This window comes from Myotis daubentonii, chromosome 11 (genome assembly GCF_963259705.1).
Source record: "Myotis daubentonii chromosome 11, mMyoDau2.1, whole genome shotgun sequence".
Classification (NCBI taxonomy): Eukaryota; Metazoa; Chordata; class Mammalia; order Chiroptera; family Vespertilionidae; genus Myotis; species Myotis daubentonii.
Window position 1 is genome coordinate 81,313,472 of NC_081850.1, and position 13,935 is coordinate 81,327,406.

General features: G+C 66.3%; 1 protein-coding gene across 4 annotated transcripts in view; it reads left to right on the forward strand.

Moving 5' to 3' along the window:
• NOTCH1 (notch receptor 1) overlaps positions 1 to 13,339 on the forward strand; it is a 44,481-nt gene extending 31,142 nt beyond the window's left edge. The window contains exons 20-35 of one of the 4 annotated variants that reach the window (XM_059658503.1): positions 638 to 791; positions 888 to 1,072; positions 1,606 to 1,738; positions 2,021 to 2,278; positions 2,358 to 2,470; positions 3,521 to 4,092; positions 4,227 to 4,560; positions 4,594 to 4,661; positions 5,117 to 5,265; positions 5,939 to 6,155; positions 6,278 to 6,365; positions 6,463 to 6,628; positions 7,571 to 7,866; positions 8,971 to 9,118; positions 9,214 to 9,311; positions 10,376 to 13,339. In XM_059658503.1, the coding sequence (XP_059514486.1) occupies positions 638 to 791; positions 888 to 1,072; positions 1,606 to 1,738; positions 2,021 to 2,278; positions 2,358 to 2,470; positions 3,521 to 4,092; positions 4,227 to 4,560; positions 4,594 to 4,661; positions 5,117 to 5,265; positions 5,939 to 6,155; positions 6,278 to 6,365; positions 6,463 to 6,628; positions 7,571 to 7,866; positions 8,971 to 9,118; positions 9,214 to 9,311; positions 10,376 to 11,824 (4,428 nt within the window). In that variant the 3' untranslated portion in view covers positions 11,825 to 13,339. Of the gene's footprint in view, positions 1 to 637; positions 792 to 887; positions 1,073 to 1,605; positions 1,739 to 2,020; positions 2,279 to 2,357; positions 2,471 to 3,520; positions 4,093 to 4,226; positions 4,662 to 5,116; positions 5,266 to 5,665; positions 5,901 to 5,938; positions 6,156 to 6,277; positions 6,366 to 6,462; positions 6,629 to 7,570; positions 7,867 to 8,970; positions 9,119 to 9,213; positions 9,312 to 10,375 lie in introns of those variants that run through there. The other 3 variants (XM_059658502.1, XM_059658504.1, XM_059658505.1) reach the window with 3 other exon arrangements.
• The last annotated feature ends 596 nt before the right edge of the window (positions 13,340 to 13,935 follow it).

Genomic DNA, 13,935 nt, shown 5'->3' on the forward strand with positions numbered 1-13,935 from the left:
CAGAGGTCTGTGGAGAGCGCAGAGACCAGGTGATGCAGGGGAAGGTTGGTTGTACAGGGTTTTTTTGTTTTGCTCTAATATGTCCTTATTCCAGAGAGGAAGGGAGAGGGAGAGAGAGAGAGAAACATCAATGATGAGAGAGAATCACTGATCGGCTGCCTCCTGCACGCCCCCTACTGGGGATCAAGCCTGCAACCTGGGCATGTGCCCTGACCCAGAATCAAACCCGGGACCCTTCAGTCCACAGGCCAGCGCTTTATCTTCTGAGCCAAACCGGCTAGGGTAGCTGAGGAAGGATTATTAAAAGTTCATGTTTTTATAGGAAATATACAGAAGTATTAATGGTTGACCTTCCCGAGGAGATTTTAACTTGAAATACCAATTACAAAAACTCCCAACGAAAGTGTCTACTGATATAAGATCTTCCTTGGAGGAAAGGGGTCTGGATTTGCTGAGGGGAGAGAGAGAGAGAGGGAGGGAGGGAGAGAGAGAGAGGCCCCGTCCAGTCCAGGCTGCCCCTGAGCAGTGGGAGCCCGTGGGCCTCAGTCTCCGCCGCTGTGGGATGGGCGTGAGGTTTCCTGGCGCGCGGGGGCTGCGCGGCCGGGAGGCGGGTATGAACGCTGCCCTGTGCCCCCAGAACCTGGTGCGCTGGTGTGACTCCTCGCCCTGCAAGAACGGCGGCAAGTGCTTGCAGACCAACGTCCTGTACCGCTGCGAGTGCCACAGCGGCTGGACCGGCCTCTACTGCGACGTGCCCAGTGTGTCCTGCGAGGCGGCCGCCCGGGAGCGAGGTAACCGCGTGTCCCCTCCCAGCCCAGGCTCCCCCGGTGGCCAGCCCCCGGGAGGGAAGCCCCGGCCTCACGCTCCCGCCACCGCGCCCCTCGCAGGCATCGACGTGACCCACCTGTGCCGGAACGGCGGGCTCTGCATGGACGCGGACAACACGCACCACTGCCGCTGCCAGCCGGGCTACACGGGCAGCTACTGCGAGGACCAGGTGGACGAGTGCTCGCCCAGCCCCTGCCAGAATGGGGCCACCTGCACCGACTACCCCGGCGGCTATTCCTGCGAGGTGGGGACCCATCCCGGGGGAGGGAGGGGTGTGTCTGGTGTGGCACTGAGTGCTGGGCCCTGGGTTAGGAGCCAGCTCAGTAGGGAAGACTCAGCCCAGCAGATGCGGACGCCTTTTAGTCCCATGAAGGTAGAGCCAGGGTAATCAGGGAAGACTGCCTGGAGGAGGTGTCCCGAGGGGGGGGAGGGAGTGGCTGGAAGAAGAAGATGCACTGAGAAGTTGGACAGGGTTTCCCTCCTGTAGGATTTTTTCCCCCCTTGTTCACCTGACACCCCTCCTGAGACCCCCACATCTCTCTCAGGAGATGGGGCCTGGCCTCTGCTCTGGGCCATGACTTAGTTTATGGGAGCCCTTCTCAGGGTCGGCTGGACAAGAGTCTGCCTCCAGGTCAGCCCGATGTGAGGAGCCCAAGGCTTCACCAGGCAGAAGGGCAGCTTGTGTGGCTCTGTCAGCACGGCGGGGGGTGGGGGGGGCAGCTCACACCCCGGCTACCCACAGAGCCACAGCCCCACCCCTTGTTGTCTCCCTGACAGTGTGTGGCTGGCTACCACGGGGTGAACTGCTCCGAGGAGATCAACGAGTGCCTGTCCCACCCGTGCCAGAACGGCGGCACCTGCATCGACCTCACCAACACCTACAAGTGCTCCTGTCCCCGGGGCACACAGGGTAAGGGGTCGCCACACCGGGGCTGAGGTCCAGGGGAAGTGGGCCGTCGGGCCCCCTGTGCCCAGCTAGAGGCATCCCGGACCTGGCCAGAGCCTCCTGAGGGCAGAAGGCAGGGGTGGGGCCAACAGGGAGCCAGGCCAGGCCTCCGGCACCTGGCAGCCCGCTGTGCCAGCCTCTGTCGCGCCCGGGCACCTGTGGGTCCCTGTCCTCGCCTCGCCGCTCGTCCAGGGAGGGAGCGGGCAGCATGTACCGTGCGGGTCCCTGACGCCCGCGCCCCTGCAGGCGTGCACTGCGAGATCAACGTGGACGACTGCAACCCCCCCATCGACCCCGTGTCCCGTGGCCCCAAGTGCTTCAACAACGGCACCTGCGTGGACCAGGTGGGCGGCTACTCCTGCACCTGCCTGCCCGGCTTCGTGGGCGAGCGCTGCGAGGGCGATGTCAACGAGTGTCTCTCCAACCCCTGTGACGCCCGCGGCACCCAGAACTGCGTGCAGCGCGTCAACGACTTCCACTGCGAGTGCCGCCCCGGCCACACCGGTGGGTGCCCGGCCGGGCGGGGGGCGGGGGGCGGGCCGGGGCTGCGGGGGGCGCGTCTCACCCCCGCGCTCGTCCCCAGGGCGCCGCTGCGAGTCCGTCATCAACGGCTGCAAGGGGAAGCCCTGCAAGAACGGTGGCGCCTGCGCCGTGGCCTCCAACACCGCCCGCGGCTTCATCTGCAAGTGCCCGGCGGTAGGTGCCGCGCCCGGGGTGGGCGGGGGGGCCCTGGCCTCGGGTGGCCGCTGACACCCCCTGCACCGAGGGCCCGGCTGCTGAGGCCTCCCCGTCCTCATGCCCCTCGAGGTCTTCTCTCGTGTCCGTGAACTTGACTTGCAGAGCAGTTTTATTTAATATGTTTTTATTGATTTCAGAGAGGAAGGGAGAGGGGGAGAGAGAGAGACATCAATGACGAGAGAGAATCATTGATCGGCTGCCTCCTGCACGCCCCCCACTGGGATTGAGCTCGCAACCCGGGTACGTGCCCTTGTCCAGGCTAGAACCTGGGACCCTTCAGTCCCCGGGCCGGCGCGCTGTCCACTGAGCCACACCAGCCAGGGCCAGAGCAGTTTCAGATTCTCAGACCAATCCTGCGGAAAATAGGGTTCCCAGTTCTGCTATTCGCTTCTTGGTCCTGGGGCCCACTGTTACTGTGGACACTGTTACCGTCGACGAGCTGACATCGATGCCTTGTTACTAAGTCAGGGCCGCAGCGCTCCCCCGGGCGCAGGCTGGCTCCCGTGTCGCGCTGCGGGCTCTGGGTTCTGACATGCAGAGTGAGGCGAACGCCATGGGACGCACGGCGTCTGTGTTGTTTCTCGGGGCCCTGGGAACCCTGCGTGTTCGCCTGTGCGTCCCGTTGCCCTTCCCGCCAACCTGAGCTTTTTATGTTCACAGGAGAGCTCTTTACTTCTTTAATTTTTTAACATATATTTTTACTGATTTCAGAGAGGGCGGGAGAGGGAGAGAGAGGAACATCCGTGATGGGAGAGACTCATGGGCCGGCTGCCTCCTGCACGCCCCCCACTGGGGATCCAGCCTGCAACCCGGGCCTGTGCCCCGACCGGCAATCGAACCCTGACCTCCTGGCTCCTAAATCAATCCTCAACCCCTGGGCCACCCGGTCGGGCCACAGAATATCTCTTTAAGGGGTTCTGCTGCCCAGGGAAAGGCGGCCGGCCCCTCTCCCGGCGGGGACCCGGCGAGCCAGCGCCGTCTGACCCCCGCGCCACCCTCTCCCCGCAGGGCTTCGAGGGCGCCACGTGCGAGAATGACGCACGCACCTGCGGCAGCCTGCGCTGCCTGAACGGCGGCACCTGCATCTCGGGCCCGCGCAGCCCCACCTGCCTGTGCCTGAGCCCCTTCACGGGCCCCGAGTGCCAGTTCCCGGCCAGCAGCCCCTGCGTGGGCGGCAACCCCTGCTACAACCAGGGCACCTGCGAGCCCACCTCCGAGAGCCCCTACTACCGCTGCCTGTGCCCCGCCAAGTTCAACGGGCTCCTGTGCCACATCCTGGACTACAGCTTCCGGGGCGGCGCGGGCCTGGACATCGCCCCGCCGCAGATCGAGGAGGCCTGCGAGCTGCCCGAGTGCCGCGAGGAGGCGGGCAACAAGGCGTGCAGCGTGCGCTGCAACAACCACGCGTGCGGCTGGGACGGCGGCGACTGCTCCCTCAACTTCAACGACCCCTGGCAGAACTGCACGCAGGCGCTGGAGTGCTGGAAGTACTTCAGCAACGGCCACTGCGACAGCCAGTGCAACTCGGCCGGCTGCCTCTTCGACGGCTTTGACTGCCAGCACGCCGAGGGCCAGTGCAAGTGAGCCGGCGGGCGGGCAGAGCGGGCGGGCGGAGGAGGGGCCGAGCTCCCATGCCAGATGCCAGCTGGGGGTCCCCTGGGGGCGGGGCGGGGCGGGTGGCGGGAGGCTGAGCGCGCCCTCCCCGCACCCGCAGCCCCCTGTACGACCAGTACTGCAAGGACCACTTCAGCGACGGCCACTGCGACCAGGGCTGCAACAGGGCCGAGTGCGAGTGGGACGGGCTGGACTGCGCGGAGCACGTGCCCGAGCGCCTGGCGGCCGGCACGCTGGTGGTGGTGGTGCTCATGCCGCCCGCGCAGCTGCGCAACGACTCACTCCGCTTCCTGCGGGAGCTCAGCCGCCTGCTGCACACCAACGTGGTCTTCAAGCGCGACGCCAGCGGCCAGCAGATGATCTTCCCCTACTACGGCCGCGAGGAGGAGCTGCGCAAGCACCCCATCAGGCGCTCCGTGGACGCGGACGGCTGGGCCGCGCCCGGTGCCCTGCTCGGCCAGGTCAAGGCCGCGCTGCTCCCGGGCGGCGGGGGCGGGCGCTGGCGCCGGGAGCTGGACCCGATGGACATCCGTGGGTGAGTGAGCCGCGACCCCGGCCGAGCCCCGCGTGGCTCTTGGGGCTGCCCCTGGAGCAGCGTTCCCTCCACTTGATGGTGAAAGAGCCTGAGGCTCCCACAGGCCCCTGCAGAGGCAGCATCCCCACCCGGGGCCCTGGAGCCCGAGGCCCGCGCCCTGCGGCTCGGTCAGCTCCCAGGAGAGGACCGGCCTGAGGTCTCTGTCCTGCTGAGATGGGGAGGAGGGGGGTTGGCACCCAAGGGAACCACAGCGAGTGGCAGGCCTGGGTGGGCGGGCCTTTGCGGGCGTCTCCTCCGGCCGTTCCTGCCCAGACCTGGCTCCCTGCCGCCCCTCCTCGCTCTCTGGGGCCCTGTCTCCCCGGGGCCCCTCGGGGTGCTACCACCAGGGCCCCCTCTAGTCCCCGGGCGGCTGGTGGGCAGCCGGGGAGCCTGCCCTGAGCCCGCCGCGTCCCCAGGTCCATCGTCTACCTGGAGATCGACAACCGGCAGTGCGTGCAGGCCTCCGCCCAGTGCTTCCAGAGCACCACCGACGTGGCCGCCTTCCTGGGCGCGCTCGCCTCGCTGGGCAGCCTCAACATCCCCTACAAGATCGAGGCCGTGCAGAGTGAGTGCCACCCGCGCCCGCCATCGCCCCCGAGGCCCCGGGAGGGGTCGGGGCCCAGCTCCCCCCACGGCGCGCTTGCTGCCCGTGTCGCTTGCCGCCCACGGGCGGGTGCCGTGCCCTCCAGAGTGCGGGGAGCCCTTTTTTGGAAATTTCTGCCTGGCACATCCTCCCTCCCGGAGTGACGGCTGCCGGTGGGGCCGGCCCGGGGGACAAGCGCATCCGCCGGAAAGGGGCGCTTCGTCCTCTCCCCGCCCTCCCCCCAGTTTTCTTTGTTGGGTATTATTTCAAAATCATTACAGCTTTTTAAAAAGGGGAGCGAGGGGGGGAGGCATTGATCGACGTCATGTGAAGAGTTGAAGTTTGTATCTCGGAAATCCCCGTAAATCCTTTGTCTTAACAGCTCAGCGTGAGCGCGGCCGTTCCTCGCGGGCTAATCCCTCCTTGAGGAGCGGAAAGTGAGGCCGCCGACGCGGGGCTGGTGCAGGAGAGAGTTTAGCGATAGTTTGCAATTCTGATTAATCGCGCGGAAATGACCTTATTTCGGGGGGCGGGATGGAGGAGAGCGGGGGAGGAGGCGCCCGGCCGGCCGCGGAGCCAGTCCGCTGCCCCCGGCCGCCGTCCTGCCCGGAGCCGCAGCCTGATGCCCGGCGCCCGCCGGCCGCTCTGCCCGCAGGTGAGACGGTGGAGCCGCCCCCGCCCCCGCCGCTGCACTTCATGTACGTGGCCGTGGCCGCCTTCCTGCTGCTCTGCTTCGGGGGCTGCGGCGTGCTCCTGTCGCGCCAGCGCCGGCGGCAGCATGGCCAGCTCTGGTTCCCCGAGGGCTTCAAGGTGTCGGAGGCCAGCAAGAAGAAGCGGCGCGAGCCCCTCGGCGAGGACTCCGTGGGCCTCAAGTGAGTGGACGCGGCCGTGGCTCCCGGGGGCGCGAGGGGGCCTGCAGACTGGCATCGCCAGCGCCTCGGGGTTCCCCGGGGAGCCCCGCTCAGCCCCGCTCCCTCCTCCCCTCCCCCCGCAGGCCCCTGAAGAACTCCTCGGACGGCGCCCTCATAGATGACAATCAGAACGAGTGGGGTGATGAGGACCTGGAGACCAAGAAGTTCCGGGTGAGTCGGGGCTCCGGGGACCCCCTGGGTGTGTGCCCCCCGCCGCCCGCCGGCCTGGTGTGACCTGGCCTGGCTCTCTGCTTGGCCCCGCCTCCAGTTCGAGGAGCCGGTGGTGCATCCCGAGCTGGATGACCAGACGGACCACCGGCAGTGGACGCAGCAGCACCTGGACGCCGCCGACCTGCGGGTGTCCGCCATGGCGCCCACGCCGCCCCAGGGCGAGGCCGACGCCGACTGCATGGACGTCAACGTCCGCGGGCCCGGTGAGTGCGCTCGGCCAGGCTCCCTCGCGGCGCGAAGCCTGCGCTTCCCCGGCCGGAGCCCACCTGCCTCCTCCCCTGAGCCCTGGGGTCAATATTCTGAAGGCCGAGGGGGCGGGGCGCTCAGTCCGCCCCCGGCCGCCCCCTGGCTGACCCCCAGCCCGCTCTGCCCGGGAAATAGGTTTCTTCTCCCACAGTGCTTCCTCTGAGGCACCTGGCGGTGGTTTCCTGGTTGCGTTTTGATTTTTACATTTTTTATATGTTTTGCCCGGCCGGTGTGGCTCGGTGCTTGACCTATGGACCAGGAGGTCAGGGTTTGATTCCCAGTCACGGCAAAGGCCCAGGTTGTGGGCTCGATCCCCAGTGTGGGACATGCAGGAGGCAATCGATCCATGATTCTCTGTCATCATTTACGTTTCTATCCTTTCCTCTCCCTTCCTCTCTGAAATCAGTAAAAATATTCTTTAAAATGACATATGCCATTGAACTTAAAAAAAAAATTATATGTTTTTATTCATTTTAGAGAGAGGACAGGAGAGAGAAACATCACTGATGAGAGAGAATCCTGGATCGGCTGCCTCCTGCACGCCTCACACTGGGGATGGAGCCCCAACACGGGCCTGTGTTCTGACCGGGAATCGAACCGTGACCTCCCGGTTCATAGGTTGACGCTCAACCCTGAGCCCCGCCGGCCGGGCCCTGACTGCACTTTCACGCCGTCTTTCTCGGGGGGGTTGTGGGTGAAGACCTCGCAGGCCGTAAGCAGAGCCGCAGGTCTGTTGCCCACAGGTCGCTTGGCCTTGGGACTTGGCTCTGTCCCCAGGAAGCTCGGATTGATTTTGGTGGCACCCGGGCCCCGGTGCAGGGCCACATGTCCTCACCGGACACTGCCCAGGGCCGCTGCGGGGCCGGCCGCCTGACCGCCCACCCCTGTCCCCCCCGCAGACGGCTTCACACCCCTCATGATCGCCTCCTGCAGCGGAGGGGGCCTGGAGACGGGCAACAGCGAGGAGGAGGAGGACGCCCCGGCCGTCATCTCGGACTTCATCTACCAGGGCGCCAGCCTGCACAACCAGACCGACCGCACCGGAGAGACGGCCCTGCACCTGGCCGCCCGCTACTCGCGCTCCGACGCGGCCAAGCGCCTGCTGGAGGCCAGCGCTGACGCCAACATCCAGGACAACATGGGTCGCACCCCCCTGCACGCGGCCGTGTCCGCCGATGCCCAGGGCGTCTTCCAGGTGGGCCCCTGCTCCGCCCCCCTCGCCCAGCGTTCTGGGCCGGGCCGGCACCTCTGGTCACCTGGGCCCTGCAGCCCTGGCCCCAAGCGTGGCCTGAGCAGGGATAGCTGGTGTCTTAGCCTGAGCCAGGCACAAGGCCAGGGAGGGCCCCGAACCCCACGCGTCATCCTCGCCGGGAAACCAGGCTGGGGAGGGTCCGCAGGAGCCCCAGGGACATGCGGGGCGGGGCCTCCTCCCCCCGACCCGGCCAGGCTCCCCTCCCACCGCGGGGCCCCCCACCCCTTGCTCCTCCGCCTCGGCCTTGGCCAGAGGCACAGCCTGTGGCCGCGTGAAGGGCTTGGAGGCTGCGGCTTCCTGCCTGCGCCCCTGGGAGCTGGCCTTGCTGGGAAGCCCAGGACGGGCTGGAGTTCGGGGTTGGATGCCTGGGGCTCCGGGCAGCGTCCCTGGCAGAGGCTCCTGCCAGCCGCCTGCCAGCCTCCCGGTGTGTGACGGGCTCTGGGCAGCCCCGCCCTGCACGGATGGGCAGGTGGGAGGGGCAGAAGCCAGGCGGTCACCGCAGAGCTGCTGATGTCACCGTGTTCAGCCTGTTTCCCTGCAGGAAGCACAGGTTGGGAACTGAGCGTAGTTGAACGGGGACCATGCTGAGGAGCCCAGGGCCGGCTCTGGCTGCGGCTGCAGTGCCGCCTTTTAGGCGCTTAGAGACACGTTCTCGCGGCCGTGTCGCTCGTCCTGTTCGCTGCGTGGTGCCTGGCTCTTTCCACCCGCCAGCCAACAGCGATCACCTTTCTGGCCTGAGGCCTGGGGGGCCAGCGTCTGACGGGCTGCCCCCAGGGTCCCGCGAGCCTGGCTGGAGGTAGCAGAGCTCAGCAGTTCTGAGCGTGGCTCCGGCCTCGGTGCCAAGGCCACGTGTGGTCACCAAGGGGCTGGTCTGTGGGCAGCACTGCCTGCGTCCCGGCCTGACCCCACGCCCCCAGCAGCTGCCGGCGGAGTCCTGTCCCCCCTGCCTTCTCACACCATGACCTTCCAGTCTTGCTGGGGCTCCTCCGACCCCAAGAGGGCCTTGGGCTCCACTTCCCCCAGCCTGAGACCTTCCCTGTCGCCCAGATCCTGATCCGGAACCGAGCCACGGACCTGGACGCCCGCATGCACGACGGCACCACGCCGCTGATCCTGGCCGCGCGCCTGGCGGTGGAGGGCATGCTGGAGGACCTCATCAACTCGCACGCCGACGTCAACGCCGTGGACGACCTGGGTAAGCCGGCGCAGCGCGGGCCGTGGGGACGGGCGTGGCCCCTGCTCGGCCCCTGCTCGGCCCCAGCCAACCCTCTGCCTCTGCCTCCCACACAGGCAAGTCCGCCCTGCACTGGGCCGCCGCCGTGAACAACGTGGAGGCCGCACTCGTGCTCCTGAAAAACAGGGCCAACAAGGACATGCAGAACAACAAGGTGGGCGCGGGGGGCCCTGGGCGTGGGGGGGCCCTGGGCGGGGGGGCGGGGCCCAGGCCGGGCCCCTGGGAGCTGGCACACGGTAGATGCAGACCCCATAGCTCGGTGCAGCCCTTCCTTCATCGACCTGTGCTCCCTGGGCCTTCCCGCGCACAGGGCTACCGCCCAGCAGGGCATTGGCCCCAGCACAGGAGTGACCTGGACCTGACCTGCGCCCCCCGCCACTGGGCAGGGCAGGGTGACCTAGACGGTGTGGGTTGAGCTGGAACCTGGGTGGGGGTGGGGGGCCCCGGGGACTGAGTGGCCCCCGAGGTAAGGTGAGTGGCTGCCTTCCTGCTGGTGAACCCACCCTCTCACCCACCATGCCAGTCTCCCCTGCAGCCAAGCAACGTTTCTCCCGGCTCCAGTCTGACCCCCTGGTGTCCTGAACCTGCACCAGCCGTGTTGGGCACTAGGGGGCGCGGGTGGGCACAGCTCCTGAGTTCCCGCGTGGGCACTGGGCGGCCGGGGCCTCAGACGCAGGGACTGGGCACAGGGCATCAGGCCATTGCGTTTGCGTCTGTGCAGCTTTCGGGGGGAGAGGCCACAGTGAGAATTCCCAGGGGGTCTGTAAACCCTCCCGATTCAGAGCGTGTAACCCCACAGACCAGCTCCGGGCGGGCTCAGGCGTGTGTAAGGCTTTGCTTTTAAGACTTGGTCAGCCCAGCCCGTGTGCTCAGTGGTTGAGCATCAACCTATGAACCAGAAGGTCAGGGTTCGATTCCCAGTCAAAGATTATGCCCGGGCTGCAGGCTCGATCCCCTGTAGGGGGCCTGCAGGAGGCAGCCGACCCATGATTCTCTCTCATCCTTGATGTTCCTATATCTCTCTCCTCCTCTCTTCTCTCTGAAACCAATAAAAATATGTTTTAAAAGAAAAAGTCTTGGTCAGGGTAGGCACTGGTAGGGGGCCAGGTCGGGACGAAGGAGTCCCCTCCCCCTGACGGGTGGGGCGTCAGACCGCGGGTCCCTCTGGTGGCGGGGCGCGGCTGAGGGTGACCCTCCCGTCTGTGCCCGTGCTCCCAGGAGGAGACGCCCCTGTTCCTGGCCGCCCGCGAGGGCAGCTACGAGACGGCCAAAGTGCTGCTGGACCACTTCGCCAACCGGGACATCACGGACCACATGGACCGGCTGCCGCGGGACATCGCGCAGGAGCGCATGCACCACGACATCGTGCGGCTGCTGGACGAGCACAGCCTGGTGCGCAGCCCCCCGCTGCACGGCGCCCTGGGCGGCGCGCCCACCCTGTCGCCCCCGCTCTGCTCGCCCAACGGCTACCTGGGCAACCTCAAGCCGGCCGCGCCGGGCAAGAAGGCACGCAAGCCCAGCACCAAGGGCCTGGCCGGCGGCAAGGAGGCCCGGGACCTCAGGGCGCGGCGGAAGAAGGCACAGGACGGCAAGGCCTGCCTGCTGGACAGCTCCAGCGCGCTGTCGCCCGTGGACTCCCTCGAGTCGCCCCACGGCTACCTGTCAGACGTGGCCTCGCCGCCCCTCCTGCCCTCCCCCTTCCAGCCGTCTCCGTCGGTGCCCCTCAACCACCTGCCGGGCATGCCCGACACCCACCTGGGCCTGGGCCACCTGGGAGTGGCGGCCAAGCCCGAGATGGCAGCCCTGGGTGGGGGTGGCCGGCTGGCCTTCGAGGCGGGGCCGCCGCGCCTCTCCCACCTGCCCGTGGCCTCCAGTACCGGCCCAGTCCTGGGGACCGGCGGCAGCGGGGCCGTGAATTTCACCGTGGGCGGGACCACGGGCTTGAACAGCCAGTGTGAGTGGCTGTCCCGGCTGCAGAACGGCCTGGTGCCCAATCAGTACAACCCCCTGCGCGGGAACGTGGCGCCCGGCTCGCTGAGCGCGCAGGCTCCCGCCCTCCAGCACGGCGTGATGGGCCCGCTGCACGGCGGCCTCTCTGCCTCCACCCTGTCCCAGATGCTGAGCTACCAGGCCCTGCCCAGCACGCGGCTGGCCACCCAGCCCCACCTGGTCCAGCCCCAGCAGGTGCAGCAGCAGGTGCAGCAGCCGCCGAGCATCCAGCAGCAGCAGAACCTGCCGCCGCCCCCGCCGCACCTGGGCGTGAGCTCGGCCGCCGGCGGGCACCTGGGCCGGAGCTTCCTGGGCGGGGAGCCGAGTCAGGCGGACGTGCAGCCGCTGGGCCCCGGCCTGGCGGCGCACACCATCCTGCCCCAGGACAGCCAGGCCCTGCCCACGGCGCTGCCGTCCTCGCTGGGCCCGCCCATGGCCACCGCCCAGTTCCTGACGCCGCCCTCCCAGCACAGCTGCTCCTCCTCGCCCGTGGACAACACCCCCAGCCACCAGCTGCAGGTGCCCGAGCACCCCTTCCTCACCCCGTCCCCCGAGTCCCCCGACCAGTGGTCCAGCTCTTCCCCCCACTCCAACATCTCCGATTGGTCCGAGGGCATCTCCAGCCCGCCCACCAGCACGCAGTCCCAGATCGCCCACATCCCGGAGGCGTTCAAGTAAAGAGCTGGCCACGGAGCCACACTTCTGGCCACGGGGCCACGCTTTTCTGGCCACGGGGCCACGCGTCCCGGCCACGGGACTACCTTCCTTCCCCAGGCCCCGCTGGGGCATTCGCCCGGCACTCCGCGGACACCGGGCCGACCAAAGGAGCTTATTTTTTTTTAAGAAACATGTTTTTATACAAAATAAGAGGACAGAGATTTGAACTTTTTTAGTATTTATTTATGTACTTTTATCTCCCGTGGAAACACTGCCTTTTTATTTATATGCATTGTGTTCTCTCTCCCAGGAAGCTAAGTAGTTCTCAGCCATGACTTCCCTCCGTAGGGGAAAAATTGTTACGTGTTAGTAAAACACATGAACAAAGATTCATGATTTATACGTGCCATTTATTTATTGATTTCTTTTTTCAAAATCCAAAAAAGAAATAATGTCGGAGCAGGGAGGTTTGAGCCAGCGTCGTCCAAAAAGCTCTTGCGGGGCCTGGGCCTGCGCGAGTCCCCCAGAGCCCCCGCGCCCCGAATCTAGAGCCGGAGGCAAGCCCCCACCTCCGCACGTGGGGAGGTTTGCATCTAGAGTGGGAAAGCGAAGGGAAGTGGGTTGTACGTGTGGGTGCTTGTCCGTGGACGTTTTGAGAACAGGCTTCTGACGGCGTGTGCTGGGGTGCCGTGTGCGTTCGGGGCACCGATCATGAATCTTTGTTTCAGGGTCAGTGTTATGTAGTTGCTCGTGGGTCTTGCCCGGTCTTGTTCCTTCCGGAAGCTCCTCCGCCCCGCCCGGCCTTGGCGTTCAGCGCCGCGTAGCGTGAGGTCAGGCGTGGCTGCGTGGAGGGACCCTACCCTTTTGTGGGGAAAGACGCTGCCTGTGCCGCACCGCCCGACGCCCGGGCACCTCCGCGCACGTCTTCCAGGCCCCGGGGAAGGCCCTGGCGCCGCCGGGCTGGGGCTCGGCTCAGAGCACCCTCCACCGAGGTTCGGAAAACCGCGCTGTGTCCGGCCTGGCTGTGCGGGGCCGCTGGTCCCGGGGGACAACAGGAGCCTGCTCTGGGGGGTCGTGTGTCCGGGGAAGGAGCAGAGTCTTGCAATGTCAAGACTGTGGCAAAAGAAAAGTCTGTACATAGTTTTCAAAGGTGGATTTTGTTTAAGAAATCTGAGTGAACACGCCCGTGGGGTCATGCTGGGGAGGGGGTGTCGGAATGGGTCCCCCTCGCACCCTGGCCTTGACCTGCGGCGGCCCCGCAGCTCCTGAGCGAGCCTGAGCCCCGGGAGGGGGCACCCGCCGCCTCCGCAGCTCCTCAGGCCCCGCCCGGGGCGAAGCTGTACCATGCCTCGTGGTTGTGAGCAGACGCATCCTAAGATGTTGATTCTTACTGTTTTATAAAATAGAGTGTAGTTTACAGAAAATGGAACCTTTTGTAAAAGTTAACGACATGCAAAACTGTAGGTGATAAAATGATGTATTTTTTTTTCCATCTTTTTTTTGTTAACTGATTTGCAATAAAGACGATACTGATAACACCCAGATTTTCCTAAACTTGGCCATGCTGTTCGCTCACTTTCGGGGAGGGTGGGGGAGGCAGGGAGGGCAGGCACCCCGAATCCCTCCGCCTCTTCTGACAGGAGAGCGATGGGGAGACGCCCGCCCTGGCCTGTGGCCCTGCTGCGTCCAGAAGTCCCAGGGTCCCCGCATCTGCCCGGCCAGCCCCCGCCCCCAGGGAGGGTGGGGACACGGCAGAGCAGGGCACATGCAGCCCCATCCAGGGGGCCTGGGGTGACACGAGGCTGTAGGTTCTCCCATCCTATTGGCCACAGAGGAGCGAAGGCACCGCGGACCAAGCCTGGGGTGGCAGGCGGGCGCTGGGGTGGGTGACTGGAAGGTCCTGAGAGCCGAGGGGTGCTGGCTCGGGGGCACCATTTACTTGGGGCGCTGAGCAGGACCAGCTGCCCTCGTGGGCCTCCCTCCTCCCTCCTGCTGGCCCTCGCCCAGGCAGGGGGACGCACGCAGGTTAGGATCTGCTGGCCCCTCCGGCGGGGCCCTGCCTCCTGCCCCGACTCCCCACCCAAGCACACGTGTGAGCCCAGCCTCCTCACTGCATTTGTCTTGGTTTGGGG